The following is a 24,598-nucleotide window of genomic DNA, read 5'->3' on the forward strand; positions in this document are numbered from 1 at the left end:
CCATGGACTAAAGCATGCTAATAAGAGGCACGGCTGACCCAGAAACATGGCACAGAATGCTGTTGGACTTAGAATGAATGACCTTGTTTCAAATGCAAAATGGCTCATTTGCAGAAGCTGAGTTTCAGGCAATCCAGAACCACTTCCCTTGCAAAAATTACTTGTTCGTTGTGTTTTGGCTGGCTCAGAGAATATCTCTTCCAATTAAATCAAACTAAACAAAAGAGACTGTGAAGCACCCAAAGCAAGAGACTGAAGGCTGAAAAGTTGCTTTGCTCCACTATTAACTGTTGTTAGCGTGGAGGGTATTCATAGATTGCAATCTGAAATGCCGTATATGCTATATGATCAAATCTCTGTCTCCAGTCTGGAAATGAAATATTACCATAAAGGCACGCAAGCTGTAGCAGACGGTGTACTGATAGCATCAGGATTCCCAAGGCTGAGGAATGAAATGGGGAAAAAAAATCAAATACATCTCTGATGGTTAATTAACAAATTGGTGATTATCCTGTTCAGAACAATGCAAAATAGGGTTCTCCTCATCCAGCTAAAATTAATTAATTCCAAGTGCTGCTTATCCCAATGAAAGAATTTAGTGGCTTTGATATACTTTCCTGTGGCAAGTAAAATCATGTAACAATTGCTATGGTATGTACTTTAACTTGGTATTTATTTATTTATTTATTTACATGGAATTCATGTGAAGAAAACATGACATTTTTTTCATAGATATTCAAACAAGAAAATTAAACTTTTCTTGTCTCTATGTTCAGCTATCTGAATTTGTGGTGGCTCAGTGGTTAGAATGCAGTACTGCAGGCTACTTCTGCTGACTGCCGGCTGCCAGCAGTTTGATTCTCACCAGCTCAAGGTTGACTCAGCCTTCCATCCTTCCGAGGTCGGTAAAATGAGTACCCAGATTGTTGGGGGCAAATAGGCTAACTCTGTAAAATGCTTAGAGAGGGGCTGTAAAGCGCTGTGAAGCGGTATATAAATCTATTGCTATCTTCCTTCCTTCCTTCCTTCCTTCCTTCCTTCCTTCCTTCCTTCCTTCCTTCCCTCCCTCCCTCCCTCCCTCCCTCCCTCCCTTTTGTGGTGGCACAGGGGTTAGAATTCAGCATTGCAGGCTGACACTGCCCACTGCCAGCAGTTCGATCCTGACTTGCTCCAAGGTTGACTCCGCCTTCCCTCTTCCCGAGGTCGGTAAAATGAGGACCCAGATTGTTGGGGGCAAGATGCTGACTTTGTAGAGAAGGCTGTAAAAATCACATCCTCAAGGTTTTTTTACCCAGAAAACAGGCTGGGAATTTAAGCTCTCCCTCAAACCTAAGAAAAGAGAGCTGTAGCAATCTAAGCCGTAGGGCAAAACTTGGCTTTGGTGTTCTTTGCAAAGGCTTGGTTCATTGAAAAAAGGCTCCTTGGTTTTCCTCCACAGAGTCGGAAACATGCAAGCAAAGTTCGGCTTTACTACATGCTCCACCCGATTGATGGAGGGTGTCCTGCAAAGAAGCTTCGGTCAGAAAACGTGAGTATTCTTTTGTCTGTTACTTACCCAACATGGACCCAGATTGGATTTCCTAGCATTCATACCTGCAAAAACATTTAGAGATGGACAATACAGAAGGGGTAGTAGAATCTACTGTACTTGAAGCATCAAAGATTGCACAGTCTGACCCAACGTTTAAAGCAAAGTGGTTTCTTGTGCATGGGTTAAATGCCTATGGAGATTCTCAGTCATCCAGGTCATGGTTATCCCAATGGTGCTTTTTCCAAAAGACAACTGGATTTTCTTGTTTGTTTGTTTGTTTTTTAAAAAAAACATCTATGGAGATTCTCAGTCATCCAGATCATGGTTTTCTTTGAAAATGTTTTGCTTCTCATCCAAGGAGCTTCTTCAGTTCTGACTGACTAGTGGAGAAGGGAAGGATTTATATATATATATATCTTCCATTCCCCACCTATCAATTAGAAATGAAGAAGCTTCTTGGATTGAGAAGCCAGATGTTTTCAAAGAAAGAAACCAAGAAAGTCCAGTGGCCTTTTGGAAAAAGCATCTATAGGACTGTGACAAATATCTCTTTTCGTAAGTAAAAAATTCTTCTTTTCATATCTCCTCTAAATCGCTTTCAAATCAACTCAGGCCCTTGAAGTTTTGACCAGCCTAGGGTTTTGCCTGCAGAACTCTGCCTTGAAGTCCTGGCTGTTATTTTCACAAGGGGCTACACCAGAATGCAAGAATAACTGGAGGAAACTGGTGTCTTAACAGCATGCCATTAGAGAAAGAACGCATTCGGAGATGAGCATGGTAGGAATGCTCAGAGAAAGACAGCCTGAAGGATAATTCCAAGTTGATCTGTAGCTGTCATAGCTTGAGAAGATGGTAAAATGAGGACATTTTTAAAAATAATTTAGCTATCTTCTTTCTCAAGTGAGAAAGCATTATTTTGCACGTAGAAGGAGAAAGAGAAAGCAGGAGATGTAACTTCGGCACATTATTGTAGGTGACTGTGATGTTCTGTCCAAATATGATGTGTGAGTTGAATCCCAGTGTCTCTTTCTAGCCTGCCATGACCTCATTTGATTTGATTGTTATCAGCCGATAGACAAATCCTCTTGGTCTCATATTTTTGTGTTTCCTCCACTCATGATTGGTTGAGACTCTTCAAAGAACTTATCCAGGGGTATCAAACTGCCGGCCCACAGGCCGGACGCGTCACAATGAAACTGCACCCACCCCTTTGCCGGCAATGGGGAAAAAGCTCAGATACATCACATGACATCGTGAGATTGACATGTCTGGACTAATCAATCCAGTATGGAGAAAGAGATGCAGTAGTCAGAACAGGGTGTTAAAACATTACTGTTATACTTCCTGGTAGATACTAAGCCAGTGATTCCCAATCCTGTCTTCACGCTGGACCTCCTTAAATACCATTTGTGGCCACAGACTATGGCCACGGACCCTTAAGACTTAACTCAAGATTTAAATCATGACATTTCTTCAAGGTCCAGGTTTATAAGGAACAGGCTATTTCAGTATAGGGTTACATAGTCTTTTAGCTCTGGAGCAGCTGCCCTACTAACCAAACTGCTATGCTGATAGTCATTCATCTGTGGATCCAAGAGTACGGCATTCTTCTCTTCTGGTTTTCAGGAATAATCTTCATTTTCAGGAATAATCTTCCCAAAGATTAAATAGCTTTCCTCCCCCCCCCCCAATATGTTTTCACTGAGCACATATCTATTAGTTGGGGCATTTTGGAGATTTTATCTGTTGCCTTGATTGCTGTTTACTTTTTATCTAAATGGTTGGCATTACTGTTTTTTTAAAAAACTGTGCAATTTGGTCCCGTACTCTGTTCCATTTATTGTTGCAATTGGGTTTTTCTTTAAAGAATAGCAAAATGAAAGATACTGTAAATGAGTAAAGTGTTATGGTAGCAGCTGGGAAAACCAATGTGACTGAGCAGGAGAAAGGAGTGAAAGGGGTTACACAAAGTATTATTTAGGTAATCCTCACTGCTGTCCTAAAATGTTGGTATCTCAGCCTGGCAGACAGCATATAAAGGATGCTTGGCAACTTATTTTATGGGATTTGATTTATTATATGCAGCTGTCCCTTGCAATCTAAGAAAATTAAGACTACAAACCAAACTGGGCTGGCTATGCTATAATCACGGTGCTATCATATTTTTTTTAATGATGCATTTTTACTGGGGAGAACCCAGAGGGCAGAGGATAATTGGCACAGCCACATGGGAACTGCAATGGCAGAGGCTGTCTAATTGCAGGAAAAAGTGGACCTGTGCAGATGCAGTGAAGGTGCTTCTGAAGAAATATCCTCGTGGTTTCTTTTGTTTTCAGCTATGCATTAATCCCACCTGATTTTAGTTTGGATTTTTTTAAAAAATTCCCTACATTTCTCTCTCCTCCAGGTTGCACTCCATTTGATGGAAGGGCACTTGTTTTTGAACATTACAAGGATAAAATTTCAGAGATGTTCTCATGTATGCAGGGGAAGGGATATATATATATATTTATATATATATATATATATATATATATATATATATATATATATATATATATATATATATATATATATATATATATATATATATATATATATATATATATATATATATATATATATATATATATATATATATATATATATATCCCCTTCATGGATTACTGCCTTGTCGTGGCGAAGGGGCTTGCGTAATTCAATGAAGCTATGAGCTATGCCGTGCAGGGCCACCCAAGACGGACAGGTCATAGCTGAGAGTTCTGACAAAACGTGATCCACTGGAGAAGGAAATGGCAACCCACTCCAGTATCTTTGCCATGAAAACCCTATGGACAGTACCAAAAGGCAAAACGATATGACGCTGGAAGATGAGCCCCTCAGGTCGGAAGGCGTCCAATATGCTACTGGGGAAGAGCAGAGGGCTAGTACTAGTAGCGCCAGAAAGAATGAAGCGACTGGGCCAAAGCCGAAAGGACGCTCAGCTGTGGATGTGTCTGGTGGTGAAAGGAAAGTCCGATGCTGTAAAGATTTTTTCTCCATAGGAACCTGGAATGTAAGATCCATGAATCAAGGAAAGCTGGACGTGGTCAAACAAGAGATGACAAGACTGAACATCGACATCTTAGGTATCAGCGAACTAAAATGGACAGGAATGGGTGAATTTAATTCAGATGACCATCAGGTATACTACTGCGGGCAAGAATCCCTCAGAAGAAATGGAGTAGCCTTCATAGTCAATAAAAGAGTAGGAAAATCAATACTGGGATACAATCCTCAAAATGACAGAATGATCTCAGTTCGAATCCAAGGCAAACCATTCAATATCACAGTAGTCCAAGTCTATGCCCCAACCACCAGTGCTGAAGAGGATGAAATTGACTGGTTCTATGAAGCCCTACAGCACTTTATAGAAGTAACACCAAAAAATGATGTCCTTATCATCATGGGGGATTGGAATGCTAAAGTAGGAAGCCAAAAGATAACTGGAATAACAGGCAAGTTTGGCCTTGGAGTACAAAATGAAGCAGGGCACAGGCTGATAGAATTTTGTCAAGAGAATACGATGGTCATAGCAAACACTCTTTTCCAACAACCCAAGAGACGGCTCTACACATGGACATCACCAGACGGTCAACACAGAAATCAGATTGACTATATGCTCTGCAGCCAAAGATGGAGAAGCTCTATACAGTCGGTAAAAACAAGACCAGGAGCTGACTGTGGCTCAGACCATGAGCTTCTCCTTGCAAAGTTTAGGCTTAAACTGAAGAAAGTAGGGAAAAGCATTAGGCCACTCAGGTATGAATTAAATCATATCCCTGTTGAATATACAGTAGAGGTGACAAATAGATTTAAGGAATTAGATCTGATAGACAGAGTGCCTGAAGAACTATGGACAGAGGTTCGCGACATTGTACAACAGGTAGCAACCAAAACCATCCCAAAGAAAAAGAAATGCAAGAAAGCAAAATGGCTGTCTGAGGAAGCTTTGCAAATAGCTGAGGAAAGGAGGGAAGCGAAAGGCAAGGGAGAAAAACATAGATATGCCCAATTGAATGCAGAATTCCAGAGAATAGCTAGAAGAGATAAGAATGCCTTCTTAAATGAACAGTGCAAAGAAATAGAAGAAAACAATAGAATAGGGAGGACCAGAGATCTTTTCAAGAAAATTGGAGAGATGAAGGGAACGTTTCATGCAAAAATGGGCATGATAAAGGACCAAAATGGCAGGGACCTAACAGAGGCAGAAGAGATTAAGAAGAGGTGGCAAAATTACACAGAAGAACTATACAAGAATGAGCTTAACGTCCCAGATAATCACAATGAGGTGGTCACTGACCTCGAGCCAGACATCCTAGAATGTGAGGTGAAGTGGGCCTTAGAAAAGCTGAGCAACAACAAAGCTAGTGGAGGTGACAGTATTCCAGCTGAGCTATTCAAAATCTTAAAAGACAGTGCAGTAAAAGTGCTACACTCAATTTGCCAGCAAATTTGGAAATCTCAACAGTGGCCACAGGATTGGAAAAGATCAGTTTACATTCCAATTCCAAAGAAAGGCAGTGCCAAAGAATGTTCAAACTATCGCACCATTGCACTCATTTCTCATGCTAGTAAAGTCATGCTTAAAATCCTACAAGCTAGACTTCAGCAGTATGTGGATCGAGAACTACCAGAAGTACAGGCAGGATTTCGAAGAGGCAGAGGAACTAGAGATCAAATTGCCAACATACGCTGGATCATGGAGAAAGCTAGGGAGTTCCAGAAAAACATCTACTTCTGCTTCATTGACTATGCTAAAGCCTTTGATTGTGTGGATCATAACAAACTGTGGCAAGTTCTTAAAGAGATGGGAGTACCAGACCATCTTATTTGTCTCTTGAGAAACCTATATGCGGGTCAAGAAGCAACAGTGAGAACTGGACACGGAACCACTGATTGGTTCAAAATTGGGAAAGGAGTCCGGCAAGGCTGTATACTGTCGCCCTGCCTATTTAACTTATATGCAGAGCACATCATGAGAAAGGCAGGGCTAGATGAATCAAAAGTTGGAATTAAGATTGCCGGAAGAAATATCAACAACCTAAGATACGCAGATGATACCACTCTAATGGCAGAAAGTGAAGAAGAACTAAAGAGCCTCTTGTTGCGGGTGAAGAAGGAGAGTGCAAAACTTGGGTTGAAACTTAACATTAAGAAAACCAAGATCATGGCATCTGGCCCTCTCAATTCCTGGCAAATAGATGGGGAAGAAATGGAGGTAGTGACAGATTTTGTTTTCCTGGGCTCCAAGATCACTGCAGATGGGGACTGTAGCCAAGAAATTAAAAGACGCTTGCTCCTGGGGAGGAAAGCCATGGCAAATCTAGACAGCACACTAAAAAGCAGAGACATCACCCTGTCAACAAAAGTGCGTATAGTCAAGGCTATGGTCTTCCCAGTTGCAATGTATGGCAGTGAAAGTTGGACCATAAGAAAGGCTGAGCGCCAAAGAATTGAGGCCTTTGAACTATGGTGCTGGAGAAGACTCCTGCGAGTCCCTTGGACCGCAAGGCGATCAAACCGGTCAGTCCTAGAGGAGATCAATCCTGACTGCTCTTTAGAAGGCCAGATCCTGAAGCTAAAACTCAAATACTTTGGCCACCTAATGAGAAGGAAGGACTCACTGGAGAAGAGCCTAATGCTGGGAAAGATCGAGGGCAATAGAAGAAGGGGACGACAGAGAATGAGGTGGCTGGATGGAGTCACTGAAGCAGTAGGCGTGAGCTTAAATGGACTCCAGAAGATGGTAGAAGACAGGAAGGCCTGGAGGAATGTTGTCCATAGGGTCGCGATGGGTCGGACACGACTTCGCAGCTAACAACAACAACAACAATATATATATATATATATATATATATATATATATATATATATATATATATATATATATATATATATATATATATATATATATATATATATATATATATATATATGAATTTCCTGTCCAGCGCATTCATCCCTCCGGCCATCTCCAGCTTCCATGGCTTCTCCCATACTTGCATATAATCCCAAAGGAAGACAACAAAGTGAAAGATTCAGCAGCCAAGGAGGCTGCAGAGGGATGAAAAGGGACAGAAAGCCAGAAGAATAGAAGTAGTGCCCTCTGCCACAAGTAAGGTCAGCCTGGGGAGAAAGATGAAATAAATCTGAAGCGCCAGGCTGTAATGGAGGAAGAAAAGAAATTGGTAAACAATGTAGATTTTTAGCATAGCGTGAACCTTTTCCTCTTCCACCTGAAAGCTAATGGCAGATGATGAGCCCTTGTGTGTTAGAGAAGCTTTGAGTTAGCTTAGGACACGGGTAGGCAACCTCGGCTCTTTTATGACTCATGGACTTCAACTCCCAGAATTCCTGAGTCAGCTATGCTGACTCAGGAATTCTGGGAGTTGAGGAGAAGCGTTGGGTGGGAAAGTTTTGCGAGCTACGTTGGGTGGGTCATTTTCTACCAGAAGAAGCCCTTGCCTTTGTCACTGGCTCAACTCATACTTTCTCAACCCACTATGGTTCTGGAAGCAAAACCCGTTATTGTCCACCACCCATACTGGCCTCGGAATTTGGAACTCCAAAATTACATCCCAAATGACCGACCCTTATGGCAGCTGTTGACATTCTTATTCTCTACTTCAGGAATTATCTTGCTGTTGACTTGGTTTGCAGCAGGTTGGCGAAGCAAAACATGGGGCCCTTTTGGAACTTGGCGCACCTTGATCATTTGCTGATTTACCATCTGTTTTTTTTATTCATGATGTCATTGAAGGCTGGTTTGTCCTTTACTATACGGAAATCCCAGGGGATCCATCCTTTCTCTCGCAGATCTGGAAGGAATATGGCAAAGGTGACAGCAGATTTATGATATCAGATAATTTCATAGTTTGCGTGGAAACCATGAATGTCTGTTTTTGGGGTCCCCTCAGTCTTTGGAGTGTGGTCACATTTCTGTCACGCCAGTCCCATCGATACGTGTTGCAGCTAGTGGTGTCACTAGGTCTTCTACATGGTGACGTTCTGTACTTGTACACTGAATACCGTGATGGCTTTCGCCATAGTGAGATGTGGCACCCTAACCCTACTTCTGGTTTTACTTTGTCTTTAGGAATGGTCTGTGGATTATCATTCCCTCTCTTCTCATCTGGGATGCCTGGAAGCACCTCAGTGCTTGCCAGAGAGTAATAGATGCCAACAAAGTCAAGAAACATTGATGTTTTGCACAGGTGGTCATATTAGATGGTTCTTTCAGCCATTCAGAGGTTGATCTTGTATTCCTCCTGTTCCTCTGCACTTCTTTAGATATTTTCTGTTATCACCACTCAGCTTTCTTTTCCTTTCTTTTTTCTTCAGTTATTTTTCCAACTGCTTTGGGATTGTGTATCTGCAGAAAAAAACACCCACTACTGTAAAGATTTATATATAAATAGACAGATCTGTTGCTTTAGGGGCAACTATTTTCTAATGTCCCAATTTATCACTGTATCCAAAGCTCCCTTCCGTTGAATGTCCTCTGAATAGCACTAAACTCTCTTATTTGTAAACTGAAGTGTGACATTTTAATAAACAATCTCCGTGTTGTAAAAAAAAAAGGAATTCTGGGAGTTGAAGTCCATGAGTCATAAAAGAGGTTGCCTACCCCTGGCTTAGGACAATGTTTTTCAACTTTGGCAAATTTAAGATGCGTAGACTTCAACCAGAAGTCAGAATGGCTAGCTGAGGAATGCTAGGAGTTGAAGTCCACAAGTCTTAAAAGTTGCCAAGTTCGAAGACCCCTGGTTTATTAGGCAAAGAAAATGGGAAAAAATGAATAAGACAGAATTGGGGTTGTGGAGTGCGGGAAAATTCGATTCTACCTTATCTCTGCATTTATTTGTGTTTCAAAAAATCGCAAGACATTTTTTTCTTTTGAATGGCATTTAAACACCTCTCTTTTGCTCAAAAGGCAGGTTTGGAAAATCATGTTGATACATTTAAAACCAATCTTTTCCAGATCAAAATAAGTTTCAAATCACTCACTAGTCTACCAGTTGTGAATCAGGTCGCTTCCTATTAGAATTGCTAAAAAAAAACCTTCCTGAAGCCTCTTTCTGAATGTAAACAAGAAAGAAAAATTGAATAATGTGTTCCTTCATCCCGAGGGGAGAAAGCTGGGAGAAATAAATTCTAGTAAATGATTGTTGCATCAATCACAAGCATTATAAGGCTCACATTGTCTTTTGTTCCTCTTAGCTTTATCTGGCCCCTTGTGGGCCTGTGGTAATTGAGTAGTGATGAGCTTCTAGATTTATTTCATCTCAAGTCTACTGAAATGATGTCTGTCTTCCACACGATCCCCATAGGTAAAGAAGAACTTGCAATGTTTCACAAGATGTTCCTGAGTCCCAGTGGCAGCTGAGCAGGACCGTCCCAAGGCCTCAGAGGCATGAGGGATAATAGGGCCACAAACAAAGACAGAGGGAATTTGTTCCAGGTCCCAAACCTACAAAGAGGTTTTTTTTTTTGTATATCTGACTTGATCCTGATGGATCCCCAAGGTGACTGCCCTGAAGTCAGAACACACGATGACATCAGTTTGCTTCTGCCCACCTTGAGAAAATAAAGTTGCCTTCCCTGGGTACAGCTGTATTCCATCAACAAGGCCCCAGGCTTTAGCAGAGGCAGAAGGATTTAGGTTCAAGCCTTTGTAGTTCCACTGTAAAGGATCAGGAGGTCAAGTTGGGGAAGACCTGCTGCAAGGTAGCTCAATAAAGAAATGGACTTCTGTAAAAAAAAGTTTCCAGCATCAGCAGGTCTTAAAGGTGGAGAGGAAGAGATGGAGCAGCTGGTCATCTGAGAAGCTGCAAAGCAATAGCAATCCGCTTTGGAAAAGAAAATCTGGGCAAATGCAAGAAATAAATGTTGGATGTGAGAAAGCCTAGCTGAAGGAGAAAGAGAGACATAGGAGAGAATGTATCCTTTGGGGGGTCTAGGCCAACTCGCCACAGCTATCTCACCACAGCCATCTCACTGCAACCAACTCGCCAAGGCCATTTCGCCTCAGCCAACCCACTGTGGCCATCTTGCCACAGCCAACACCACGGGACACTCACCATAGCCAACTCGCCACCATGGGACAACTCACTGCAGACAGTTCTATGTAGGATAACTCAACGTGATGAATGTTATCCACCACTTTCCAAAAAATGGAAATAATGTTGAAGAAACAGTGGTGGGTAACATTTACAGTATCGCATTGAGTTGTCCCGCGTGGCATTGTCCCGCGGCCATGGCAAGTTGGCCGTAGTGAGAATTGGCAAATTGGCCGGGACAGATTGTCCCATTCTGTCCTCTGGTGCCAAAGTCATCCTGAAGTCACCTTCTTGCCTTGAGGAGACATTCTGCTTAAGAGTAGTTCCTGTAAAGCAGTTGTGGAAACAAGAACCAGGGCTGCCTCTGCTACTTGCTTCTTCCCATTCACATATCACAAATAATGTATAACACAAACATTTAAAATAAATAAATAAATAAATAAACCTTTATTGTCAAAGTACAACATGTGTACATTGAGATTAGCTGAGCCTCCCCCCGTGCGCTCTCCCCCCAACACACAGTGACAACAAACCCTCCATTTGATAGCAGCGTTCAACTTTTCTATAGCCAGAATCCTCCTTCATTTGTAAGTCCCATTTTGGGACCAACTGTTGGCTATACATTGCCATTCCTTTGTTTTTCTCTTAAGAGTATCTCACATGCCAAGAAGAAAGCTTTGATTCTTTCCAGTAAGAGAGGTTGGGGTTTTTTGTTTTTTTTTTGTATTCTCTTGCCTCCTAAAGTCTGAAATAATCAAAAGACTCATCAGCCATTATATCTACTTGCTTCTTCTCTTTTTCCTTAAAGCAGACACACTGAATGAAAGAACAATAGAAAGCTAGGGAGAGATATTACACAAAGTTAGAGAGAAAAAATCCCCTGTGTTTTTTCCCATCAGTTTTTATTTTGGGGGATAAAAAAAGAATTTAGAAGGATTCCCACCCAAAGGAATAACTTTTGGAGAGGTTTTCATGGATTAAATATACTTATGTAATGCCTGTTAGCCAAATGTGGGGCTGTCCTGTCTTTCATTGTGTCAACACCAGTCCCATAATCAAACAAAAAAAAAAGATATTGTCTTGACTTTATGCAATTCCATTCAATCTCAGTGGAAGATATCAGGACAATATTCCCTCTCTTATGGGGTTAATTCAAAAGTACTAGCAACGTTATTGCTACTGTTATTACTAAAGGAGCTCCTGCTGTTGAGAACCTATTGGACAATTTCTCCTGTCTTTCCACCAATTTCTTCTGCCCACCAATTGTCCACCCATGTCTCAAACCATCGCTATCTAGCTTGAATGCCATCTAAATGGAATGTGATTGTTAGTATAGTCATAGGTAAGTACTATACAGTGAAAGTTCCAAAAATAATTTGCAGACGACACCAAGCTGGAAGGAATAGCCAACGCTCCAGAAGATACAGAAGGATCTTGACAGACTTGTACATTGGGTGCTATCTAACAAAATGAAATTCAATGGTGAAAAAATTAAGATTCTATCTTTAGGCAAGAAAAACCAAATGCACAGGCATAGTATAGGTGGTTACCTTGCTCAATAGTAGTAACTCTGAGACGGATCTCAGAGTCCCAGTGGACAATCACTAAAATAGCCAGCAGTGTGCTGCAGCTGCCAAAAAAGCCAACAAAGTCCTAGGCTGCATTAACAGAGGGATAGAATCAAGATCACGTGAAGAGTTAATACCACTTTACAACACCTTGGTAAGGCCACACTTGGGATACAGCATCCAGTTTTGGTCACCACGATCTAAAAAAGAAGTTGAGACTCTAGAAAGAGTGCAGAGAAGAGCAACAAAGATGATCAGGGGACTGGAAGCTAAGACATATAAAGAACGGTTGCTGGAATTGGGTATGTGTAGTTTAATGAAGAGAAGGACCAGGGGTGACATAATAGCAGTGTTCCAAAATCTCAGGGATTGCCACAAAGAAGAGGGAGTCAAGCTATTCTCCAAAGTACCTAAAGGCAAGACAAGAAGCAATGGATGGAAACTAGCCAAAGAGAGAAGCAACATAGAACTAAGGAGAAATTTCCTGACAGTTAGAACAATTAATCAGTGGAACAACCTGCCTCCAGAAGTTGTGAATGCTTCAACACTGGAAGTTTTTAAAGAGAGATTTTGGACAACCATTTTTTAAAAATGGTATAGGATTTCCTGCTTGAGCAGGGGGTTGGACTAGATGACCTCCAAGGTTCCTTCCAACTTTATATTATTATTATTATAAAACCTTTATTCATAAAACATGAAACTCAGTCAACTGAACACTCAAATTGACTGGCACTAATGGTTGACACGGGTTGCTGCCAGCATCCTAGGTATCAACCAGGTATCCTTAAAATGTAAGATGTTCTGAGTAGCGCAGTTTTTTGTAGCTTTGCTGGAGTTATTGCAGGAAGTTGCAATTTCTTGATGTGTTTTGTAAAGTTTTTGGACATAGTTCCCAGTGCCCCGATGACAATGGGTATCACTGTTACGCGTTTCATCCATAATCACGCAGTTTCGATGGCCATGTTGCGGTATTCTGTAATTTTTTTCCAGTTCTTTTTCTTCGACTCTGGCATCTCCTGGTACAGCGATATCAATCAACTGTATGCTTTGGTCCTCTACAACTGTGATATATGGTGTGTTGTGTTCCAAATGGCGATCTGTCTGTATTTGGAAGTCCCACAACATCTTCAACCTCTCATTCTTGACAACTTTTTCCACCCTATGTTCCCACGACTTTTCGGACACAGGCAAGTCGTATTTTTTACACAATGCCCAGTGGATTAGTTTAGCAACTTGGTCATGTCTAGATTTGAAATCAGTTTGCGAGATTTTGCTGCACTCGCATATTAAATGTGAAGCAGTTTCAACTTTGTTGTTGCAAAGTCGGCAATTTGGATTGTCAGTAGATTTTTGTATCTTCGCTTTCATGGCATTAGTTTGTAGTGCTTGTTCTTGAGCAGCCAGTATTAAGCCTTCCGTTTCTTTCTTGATGGTTCCCATCTTAAGCCATGCCCATGTCAAGTTGTTATCACATTTTCCTTCAATGTTTTTCAAATGCTGTCCATGCAAAGCTTTGTTTTCCATCTATTTAATCTATCATCCAGCCGTTTTTCCTTATATTCTGCCTTTGTTTCTGCTCTCTGTTTTCACAGCCTGCAGCAATTTTTCTGTACTTTGATTCACATAGTCATTCAAACTTTGTTTTTCTTCTTCTACAGTTTGGTGGATTTGCAGTAGCCCTCTGCCCCCTATTCTTCTTGGCAGGTACAATTTGTCGATGTTACTTCGTGGATGTAGAGCATGGTGCATGTTCAAAGGTTTATGCATTTTCCGGTCTAGGTGTTCCAATTCGGCCAATGTCCAGTTGATAATTCCAGCTGGGTAGCGTATCACTGGGACTAACCATGTATTAATGGCTTTAATTATAATTCCAGCATTCAGTTTTGATTTTAGTACCGTATTTTGCGGACTCTTCTGATGTATTCCTTTGGTGTTGACTCTTTGACTTTTCCATTCAAGATGTTATCTGCTTCCAATATGCCTAGGTATTTGTAACCGTCATCCTTTGCTAGTGCTTTCATAATACTTCCATTTCCCAGTTCTATTCCTTCCATTTTTCCCATTTTTCCTCATTGCATGGATAATATAGCACATTTTCCAAGTCCAAAGTCCATTCTGATGTCGCTGGTAAACAGTTGAACTGCATTGACAACATTGACAACTGCATCGACAACCATTTTTTAAAAATGGTATAGGGTTTCTTGCTTGAGCAGGGGGTTGGACTAGATGACCTCCAAGGTCCCTTCCAACTTTATATTATTATTATTATTATTATTATTATTATTATTATTATTATTATTATTATTATTATTATTATTATTATTATTTAGAAATTACAAAGACATTTTAACAAAGGGCACAGATTATTAAACCAGTCAAACTTCATAAAGCAAATAGGTCAAAATCTATTATTGCCTATGCATTGAACAGACCTTCTAAGAGCGAATGGCACAAAATTCTGTAACCCAAGAATTTTACTAGTTCCTTTAAAATTAAAATATAATCTTTGATGAATATATTTAAACCTATTGTTATTCTGTGGTGGAGCCATATCTGAGGTTCTGCTGTTGGCCTGATCCAGATTTTCAAGGAAGAATGCAGCTCTGTATTTATTCAGACCATGACATATTGGATATCAAGTCATAGCCACTGTTCTGTAAAGAGTATCTCTCTATTTCATTCCTACAAAACCATCTGGACAAGGTCCACTGAGTTTGGGAGATTTATAAGAGGCTATCTTGAGATTATATTGGCTTATTTGTGCACCTTTATACACTGCAACTTTTGGCCAGATAAAAAGTGATAGATCGCTGTCTTAGGAGACAGGCTTGAAAATAATTCTATATTGATCAACAGCCCAGTCTCTGAAATCTTGAACAATTAGTAAACTCTATAAATTTTTGTGGTCTTGCTCAAAGTCTTCTGAGACTTATTATTATGGTTTTCCCAAAGGTGCTTTTTTTTTTCAAAAGGCAGCTGATCTTTGTTTTTCCTTGAAGACATTCTGCTTTTTATCCAAGAAGCTTCTTCAAATTCTGAACTTCGAAACCAAGAAAGCTTCTTGGATGAGAAGTGAAACATCTTCAAGGAAAAACAAAGCCCAGTTGCCATTTGAAAAAAAGTCAACTGGGGGAGGTCAGCCAGATATTCAGACTGGATTTGGCACTTTTGTCCACCTATCAAGTCCTTCCCAAGAACCTGGGATAGGCAGATATGGATACGTTAAAGGTATTGTCGCAGGATGTAAACTGTTCTGAGTAAAGCTGCCTTTGCAGTTGATGGTTATTTTGTCAATGGCGATGGTGTTCAACTAGTGCTCTAGTAGTTTGGGATTGCACCCAAGGGACCCATTAGTATTGGTATTGCCTTCACTTTCTTTTGCCACAGTCATTCTATTGCTATTTTCAAAATTTTGTTCTGTTCTACAGTTCTTCCTCTTCTATTCTGCTATCTCCGGGTACAGCCATTCCACTATTATTCCCATGTATGCTATCTGACAATTATCATGGGCAACATGGCATCCTCTGGCCCCATTTTACTATCCCTTCATACCAGTTCTCAGATTTACTGCTCTTATTAGTGCACATCTTGGTGGAGAAAATCCAACAGAATGAAGTCACCTGGACTAGAGCAGGGGTCTTCTAATTTGGCAACTTTAAGACTTGTGGACTTCAATTCCCAGAATTCCTCAGCCAGGTGGCTGAGGAATTCTGGGAGGTGAAGTCCATAAGAAAGTTGCCAAATTAGAAGACCCCTGGACTAGAGCAACCCTGACAACTTGAAGAGGCTTGGACTTCAACTCCCAGAATTCCCTAGCGAGCATGCTGGGTGGGAAGGCATGAAGGCCTCCCCCACACAGCTGTGGAATTTGCATCTACACATTTTCAAGCTGGAGAAACGCTGGACCACGGGATCCATGAAAACTAAGGAGTAGGGAAGGATCTGAGAACAGCATGTTTCTTTCCTGGTGGTTAGATGTTTAGAAACACTCTAGCATGAAATTTAATTGTTTCTTTCTCCAAATCTTTATGAAAGACTCCAAATAGGGAAGAGAAATATGAAAGCTATTTAGCTAGCAATGGAGGTCTTTGAATTCTCCTGTGAGGCTCTGGCCATCATTTCCAGTGTAACCTCTGAACAAAAACACAAAAACGTGGTTGATGGAATAGGAGAATCCTGAAACTGCTTCAATCAATAATGACATTTATCTGATTTTGAAGGGGAATAATCTCAGCAAAGCTCAGGAAAAATGCCTCCCAAATGAGCCTGGGTGTGTGAGGATAAAAAAAACACAACTCCAGCCGCAAACACTTTTCAAGCGTCGGGTTTTCAAACAAGATCTTTATGGGTGACTAGTTTGAGCATCATTGGATGTTGATGTGTGAATTCGCAACAATTCCTTACTGCACTTTAACTTTGAAATTACTTTGAAATCATTCCCCAGGGCCCAAGACAAGAAGAAAACTTAATATATAAAAGGAGAGAGAGAGAGAAAAAAAAATAGGGGAAAAAAAGCAGGGCATTAAAAAGAAGCTTTTCCCCCCCTGCTAACAAGCATTTATAGCTCTTCTACCTGAAGACATTTCCTTTATTTTCTTCTACTGAAGGCTAATGATAAACATATTTTATGTTGAAAGAACTCCGTGTTGATGCTTCCATCTCAGGTGAGAGAAAGATGCTAGTAGCGTAAAGCTTCTGGAAACAAATCCTTGGCCAGATGCTGAACTGAGATATGGGTAGAAACGGGGCTGCTATTAACTTTGAAGGAGACTGAGAGCTGCTGAGTGTTGCTGTGCCATACCAGTTCAGGACTTCTCTTTAGTGTTTAAACAGCTATCTGCTTATTCTAAGGGTTACACCTGTGGTCCGTAGACTGCTGGGGGGTGGGGCAATGTCGTCACAAGGGGGGGTGGGTCCCAAATATTTGATGCAGCCTGGTGCTTTAAATCTTGAGTTAAGTTTGGGGTTCGTGGCATAATCCGCGGCCACAAATGTATTTAAAGGAGTCTGTGGCGAAAAAAGTTTGAGAACTATAGTTTTCAGCTCTTTCCTCCTCAAAATAGGAAGCATAACTAATTTTCAGCAGTTATGATTGAGGAAAACCCAAGATCAACATTCAGTTCTGGGCCATAAATTGCTCGCTCTGCAATAGAAATCTTATTCTGAATACCCAGGGTACAAAAGCAAAGCTGCCACATTTGCAGATTTCCACACTTGCCAAGGATCCAGGTTGAGGAGATAGCTCCAACTTAGGTCGAATTGCCATCTGTTGTCTGAAGGGCAAACCAACAGAGGGTTGTGGTGCTGGAACAGCATCAGGACCACCATTGCAATGTGCTGATAGGGATGGCTGCAGGACACAGAGTAACAGAATTGGAAGGACCTTTGGTGGTCTTCTAGTCCAACCCCCTGCTCAGGCAGGAAACTGTACAGTATACCATTTCAGACAAATGGTTGTCAATATCTTCTTAAAAAACTTCCAATGTTGGAGCACCCACAACTTCTGGAAGCAAGTCGTTCCACAAATTAATTGTTGTTCTAACTGTCAGGAAATTTCTCTTTAGTTCTAGATTGTTTCTCTCCTTGATTAGTTTTCATCCATCGCTTCTTGTCCTGCCTTCGTGCACTTTGGAAAATAAATTGGCCCCCCTCTTCTTTGTAGCAACAACCCCTTAGTTACTGGAACACTGTTACCATGTCACCCCTAGTCCTTCTTTTCATTAAACTAGACATGGCCATACACCCTTTTGTAAGTTACTGTTGTTGTGGTAAATTTGGGTCAGGCAGATTAGGAATCATGCACAATTAGGAGCCTTTCCTGGGGAATCAGCCTATGAAGTGCTGCTGCTTGTCTTGCGTTGAGTGATTAGGCCCCCTACATAAAAGAGATGTGATGCAAGAAAACAAGCACTTACTCTTTTTCATCATGCTTCTCTGCTTCGGTACAGAAATCCAAAGCTACTTTTCTGTTGCTGGCCTATCCAGCTTTGTTTTCTGTATCGACCGGCATTGATTCATTCTGCAGCAGGAATATGTCAGTCTTTTTCAGCTGAGGGTCACCTTCTTGCAGGGGTAATCCACTGGGGGCTGTGTAATGGAGCACTGGAGTTTAAAGTGATCAAAGCACCCTTTTCTCCCTAACTGTAATGGTATTTGGGAATGACCTGGGGGGGCAGCTAGCTATGGGTCAGTCAGATAAGAGAAAGCATAAACTGCAGCTGCATAATGGGAGAAAACAACTTAGAAGGCTACCCACCCCCACCCCCAATCCTCATGTTCCCAGGCTATGAAAGAGACAGGAGATTTGTACTTTCAGACTTGCAAGGTTGATGTCAGCTTTCCCAGATAAACCAGGCAGAAAGTTATGATCAGAGGAACAAATTTTACTTTATTGTAAGAGTATGTTAACAGAATCTTGCAAGTCTGAAAATACAAATCTCCCACTGTCTCTTTCAAAAGCCTGAGAATCTTGGCAGCATCCCCTTCTGAGTTGCTTTCTCTGCTCATTATGCAGCTGTGGGCTAGGCCGTCTGTTATCTGACTGTTCCCCAGACAGCCTCCCTTCCTCCCTTTCCCAAGGTCATTCCCACATCCCCGTGCACTGATCCACTTCTCTTCTCTTTCAACTCAGCAAAACTCCAGTGTGAAGTGAAAGCAAGAGGATTCTTTTCAGTCTTCGGCAGCAATGTTGGAATAATTCCTGGGGGATTTTGCCACTGTCAAAAATTATATTCTTTCATGTTTCACTTGGTCAGACTTCTCCTAAGTAAATCTGTTTCGGGCTGGACTGGAAACCCAGTGGCTTGCAGGATCAGTGGCATGTAATTATGCTTGATTTCCTTCTACCACTGTGCAGGGTTAGAAAACTTCCAAGCTAGAACTTTCTGTTTTGGTTGATGATTGGTGTGATGTGATTGATTATTCTTAAATGAGAGTGGGGGTGGGAAGTAGTTTTAGAAAGACATTGTATCACAGAGGAGGCTTTTAGCAACCTTTGTTTATAAATCTTCCTAGTAAATTGATGGTAGGAAGCAATTTTGTCTGGCAAACTAATTAGAGCACTGGCGTATTTTCTGATAAAAATAAGCATGGAACTGCTGGATTCTTTGCGCAGGCATTTTCTGCTGTTAACGTGGAAATACCAGCTGCTAATCTTCATCAAGATGTCAGGAGAGAGCAGATAGCAAGGCAAAGGACATCAAAGGAATGATAGTCCTTTGGGCTGAAAGGTGCAGTTTTCAGTGGATAATTTCTTCTGAGTTTATGCAGTGGAAATACAGTCAGTTCGGTTTATTTGGGGGATAAACCTGTGCATGAGGGATCCAAATTGGGCTGGTGGCTGAGGCGCCAGGCTAAAACTAGGGGATTGTAAGTTCTAGGCTTGTCTTGGCCACAAAGCCACCTGGGTGACCTTGGGCCAGCCCCTCCCTCTCAGTCCTACCAATTTAAACATGTTGTGTGATGCCAACTAGCACTGTCCTCCTAAATCTTGTTCCACATAATCCTGTTTAGCTTGTTAAGAAAAAAGGCTACTGCAGATGTATTGATATTTTGCACTTGTTTATTTACAACCATACAAACTAACTAAGGAAAGGAAAAGCTCTACCCATTCCTCTCACCTCCCCAGTCTTTATTTGGTTGGATACTCAGTGTTCATAAGCATGTGCTAACCCGTGGGTTGGGATTTGGGGTGAGTTGTAAAGGTTCCCTCCATCGTTTTGGTACTCGCTCCCTGAATTAATGGCTAAAAGAATGGAGTTTCCCATTGGGAAATCAAACTTTGGAGATTCCCATTCTTCAAGTACCTTTGGTCCCCACATTTTAGAGTGGTTTGCAGGTGATTTCAGGTGGGTGATGAAGGCACTACAGGAAGAACATTGCTGGGATCTCCAATGGCTGGAGGCTATGAAGATCTTGATGGGGAAGAACAGGCTTCTGCTCAATCCTCACAAGGCTGAGTGGTTGTGGGTTTTAAGGCCTCCTGACTCTGGAGATTTTCCATCTTTAACTCTGCCTGGAGATGCACCTTTACAGTCAGAGTGCCGTTTGGGTGTCTCCAGAACCTACCACTCCTGCTAAAGAAGTTCCAGCCTATGACCAGCCCTGTTTGAATGTCAGGGACAACCCCTTTTCATAGTCAACAGGTGGGAAAAACCCAACCAAATTTATTTACAAAGAAATCAAAAGTTCAAACAAAACAGGAATAACAGACCAGGACTCTAGCAGAAGATCTTCAAACGGTTGCCTTCAGCAACCAGCACCTCCCACACCTTCCCCTTTTATCAGCAGTCCCAAGGCATGGCTTCTCATTGTCTTCTCCTCCTCTCACCGAGTTGCCTCATTGCCTTTCTCTGTTCTACTCTGCTGGATTGCCTCCTGCTCCTAGTGTCCCTGAATAGATCCAGCTGTGAATCATCTACATCCAATACCTCATGCTCACACGGCTGAGTCTGATGAGGAACATGATAGGAGGGGCCAGGCTGAGAGTCCTGCAGTGCATCAGAGCCTCCCTCTGACACCAAAGGCTCTCCAACCCCTCCCCTCCTCCTCTTCAGAATCATCAGCTGCCAGTATCACAGGCTGATGCTGAATCACAACAAGAAGTAGCTGGCAGCCATGGTTAGGGGAGCGTTTGCACAGATTCATCTTGTGCACCAAAGTGCCCATTCATGAACTGGGAGGCTTTACTTCATGGTGACTCATAGCTTCTTCACCTCCTGTTTGGATTACTTCGATGTCTAATGTGAAGTTGCCCCTGAAGAGCACTCAGAAGTTTCCTCAGGTGCAGAATGCAGTATTGTAGGGACAGTGGTGGGATTCAGCCGGCTCGCACCGGTTTGGTAGAACCGGTAGCTAAATTTTTCTGCATTCGGAGAAATGGCTGGCTTCCAGAAGTCCAGTCTAGGCCTGGAGGAGGCCTCCCAGGCCTAGAACAGCCTGCTGGACATGCTAGGATGCCACTTCTGGAAGTCCATTCTAGGTCTCGGAGGCTCAGGCCTGCATCAAATAAGAGAACCGATTGTTCAGGTATTTGAATTCCACCACTGTGTAGAGCTTTGGAGTTTCCCATTATGCTACTATAATAATGCTGCACTGGCTCTGGTAGGCTTCCAAGTGCACATTTCAGGTGCTAGTTGTCACCTATAGAGACCTACACAGCACAGGGCCAGACTCTGGAGCTGTGTCTCCTGCGTGGTTTCTGCTTGGCTTACAGGATCTAGCAGAGATTGATGTTCCAGGTCCCCTCCATTAAAGAGTGTCATCTTCTTGGTCCCAGGAGTTGAGTCTTCTCTGTGGCAGGCAGTGACTACCTTGTGGAACAGTTTCCTTCTGGAGATTCAGATGGCCCTGTCCATATTAGCCTTTTGCAGCCTAAAGACTTGGATGTTTCCTCAGGCTTTTGGGCTAGGAGGTTAGGCAAGCTCTTCCGTTGATGTGGTTGCCATGATCAGAGTTTCTTGTTTTTACACTGGGTTGCATAGATTATTGGTTGCATTCTGTGGTTTTAAATCTTTACCCACCACTGAGAATCACTGGATGAACTGGGCAGCCACAGAAATAAATAAATCTTCTCAAGGAGTCCATCTGAAATTCACAGTCCCTTCTGAATGCAGCCCTGGCAGTAAGTTGAAAGTAGCTATGTCCCGAATAAAAGTAAATGACTTAATGCTGAAATGTCCAGAACTGAAGTGCAAAAAATTAAAACCCAATCTATCGTGAGTGTTAGAGCTTTAAAGAATGGCTCTTGCCTGGCTCTGAAGAAAGAGGGAGGGGGGGAGAAGGAAACAGGTACAAACTTTGCAATCAAGCCATCTGAGGAAGTAACCCAGTAGGGGTGGAAGTACTTGAATGGGTAAGTGCTCATAATTATACAGTAAATATACTTACTTTGGTTTGGAAGCTGCCGAAGGAGGAAGAGTTTAGACTCTCCAAGTGGATGGAACTTGGGAAGCGATTTCATTTTTAGAAATGTTCTTTCCTTGCCCCATTAGACCCCCTGTGATGTTATCTTTGTGGCACAGCAGCATTACTGCAGAAATCTTTTATGAAGTGTGAAATGTCAGAAGTCTCGTCACATCACTCTGCCTTGTACTGTGACATGCAAACCATGGAAATGACGGTGTGGATGAAGACTTTGTATAGTTGTTCATCTTCATGGCAGCCTAGAGGGGGGTTGTGGGGAAAGGCTTATATTTGACCTATATCACAGATGGGAAGATAGGAGGGGAGAAAGAGTAATCTCTCTAGTAAGTTTATGTCAGTCAGTTTATGACTTTATTACAGCATCCAATCTGAGTCAGTAACCGGGACCAGAGGTTTAGTCTTCTGAGCTTCTTCAGTTATAAACTGAATTCAGTGTAAACAGAAGCATAGAATCAAAATCACATGAAGTATTAGTACTGCTTTACAAAAACTTAGTAAGGCTGCACCTGGAATACGGCATTCAGTTTTGATCATCACATTACAAAAAAGATGTTGAGATTTTGGAAAAATTGCAGAGAAGAGCAACTAAGATGATTAAAGGCTTGGAGACTAAAACATATGAAGAAGGGTTGCAGGAATTGGATTTGGCCAGTCTAGAGAAAAGAAGGACTAGGAGGTGACATGATACCTGTATTCCAGTATTTGAGGGGCTGCCACAAAGAAAAGGGGGTCAAATTATTCTCCAGAGCACCAGAGAGCAAGACAAGAAACAGTGGATGGAAACTAATCAAGGAGAGAAGCAACCTGGAATTAAGGAGAAATGTTCTAACAGTGAGAACAATTAACCAGTGGAACAGTTTGCGTTCAGAAGTTGTGGGTGCTTCACCACTGGAAGTTTCTAAGAAGAGACTGGACAGCCACTTGTCTGAAATGGTATAGGGTCTCCTACTTGAGCAGGGGGCAGGACTAGAAGATCTTCAAGGTCCCTTCCAGCTCTATTCTGATTGATTGATTGATTGATTGATTGATTGATTGAGCATTTTGATTTGTGCTGGAGCCCATCCTCAGAGAGGTTTCCTGAAGATGGGCTCCAGTACAAGTCCTGAAGCTCAGAAGACTCAACCTCTGGTCCCGGTGACTGACCCACTTTGGATCCTGCAACATTATCCCGGGACATGTATAGTTGCCTTCATTTGTCATGAGTTTATATTTCAGTCCCAAACGGTTCAATTGGCGACTTATAGTCTTTACTTAGCTCCACAGAGCACCTTCCTCTGGCTGACTGGTGGAGTTGTCACTATCATTTGTGCTTCCGTATCTCTTAATTCTCTGTATTTATATTTTAAAATAAGGCTTATAGCATCACAAATCTTTCTGATAGGGTTTGGTAAATATTCGTAGCATACAGATCAGGATCAGGAGATCCATTTTTTTCCTCCAGTATGTTCGTTTCAGGTCTAGCGTAGTGCAGCAGCTGTGCGCACATTTTGCCCTAGATGCAGCTATAGGAGAATGACAAATGACTTTAAAATGTCCTCGCTTCAGTCTCTTTTAATGTTGCTAGGAATGCTTGTTTTAGCAGCTCTCTTTAGAATGGGAAGAAATCTGTGACCGTTACTGATGCAACTGAACATGCACCTATGGGAGAGGAGAGAAAAGGCAGTGTTATTCCAAAAATGATAGTTATCAAGCCCCAGGAATTTGTGTGCTTCCCTCTGGCCTCCATTTCTCCTTCCATGCTCCATTTAGTGCCAGGCAGAATTCTTTTGCATGTAATTTTCTCCTTGCATTTTCCCCTCGTTGATGCAAGGCAGTTTGCTTTTTGACGTTTCGTAGAAGAAACGTAGAAGCTTGGTGACATTTGCACAGATGAGAGTGTCATGTTCCTAAGCTGCTTTAGTGATGAAGGTGACCCACCAAACGAAGGGAGGGAGGAGAGTAACCTGCCTTTCTCCGTGGTCTTCTGGCTTCTCTGCTTTCCTGCTAAGAACTCAACTGTGGGCTTCCTCTGTTGAGATACACGTGGCACTTAAAAAGGTGTCTTGCTTATATATATATATATATATATATATATATATATATATATATATATATATATATATATATATATATATATATAAGAGCCTTGGTGGAGCAGTGGGCTAATGCCTCCTTCAGTAACACCAGCTGCCTGCAATTAGTGCAGGTTCGCATCCCACCAGGCTCAAGATTGACTCAGCCTTCCATCCTTTCGAGGTAGGTAAAATGAGGACCCAGATTGTTGGGGGCAATAAGCTGACTTTGTAATAATGCCACTTGGGGGGGGCGAAAGCCCTAATAAGCAGGCATATACATAGAATGAAGGCTATTGCTAAGCACATTTGATTTGTGCTTAGATTGTAAGCCGCCCTGAGTCTTTGGAGAAAGGCGGGATATAAATGGGACACACACACACACACACACACACACACACACACACATAGCAACGTTTCGAC

General features: G+C 41.8%; 1 protein-coding gene and 1 pseudogene across 2 annotated transcripts in view; both read left to right on the forward strand.

Annotated features, from left to right (window-relative positions):
- ZMAT4 (zinc finger matrin-type 4) overlaps nucleotides 1-24,598 on the forward strand; it is a gene marked incomplete at both ends in the record, with an annotated part of 106,601 nt that overhangs the window by 24,123 nt on the left and 57,880 nt on the right. The window contains one exon of the mRNA XM_081333586.1: nucleotides 1,439-1,528. Within this exon, the coding sequence (XP_081189712.1) occupies nucleotides 1,439-1,528 (90 nt within the window). The remainder of the gene's footprint in view (nucleotides 1-1,438; nucleotides 1,529-24,598) is intronic.
- Nucleotides 8,014-8,775, forward strand: LOC308671704 (3-beta-hydroxysteroid-Delta(8),Delta(7)-isomerase-like; annotated as a pseudogene). Its single transcript has one exon. The product of its transcript is annotated as a 3-beta-hydroxysteroid-Delta(8),Delta(7)-isomerase-like (transcript).

Source organism: Vipera berus, assembly GCF_964194415.1.
Source record: "Vipera berus genome assembly, chromosome: 8".
Lineage (NCBI taxonomy): Eukaryota > Metazoa > Chordata > Lepidosauria > Squamata > Viperidae > Vipera > Vipera berus.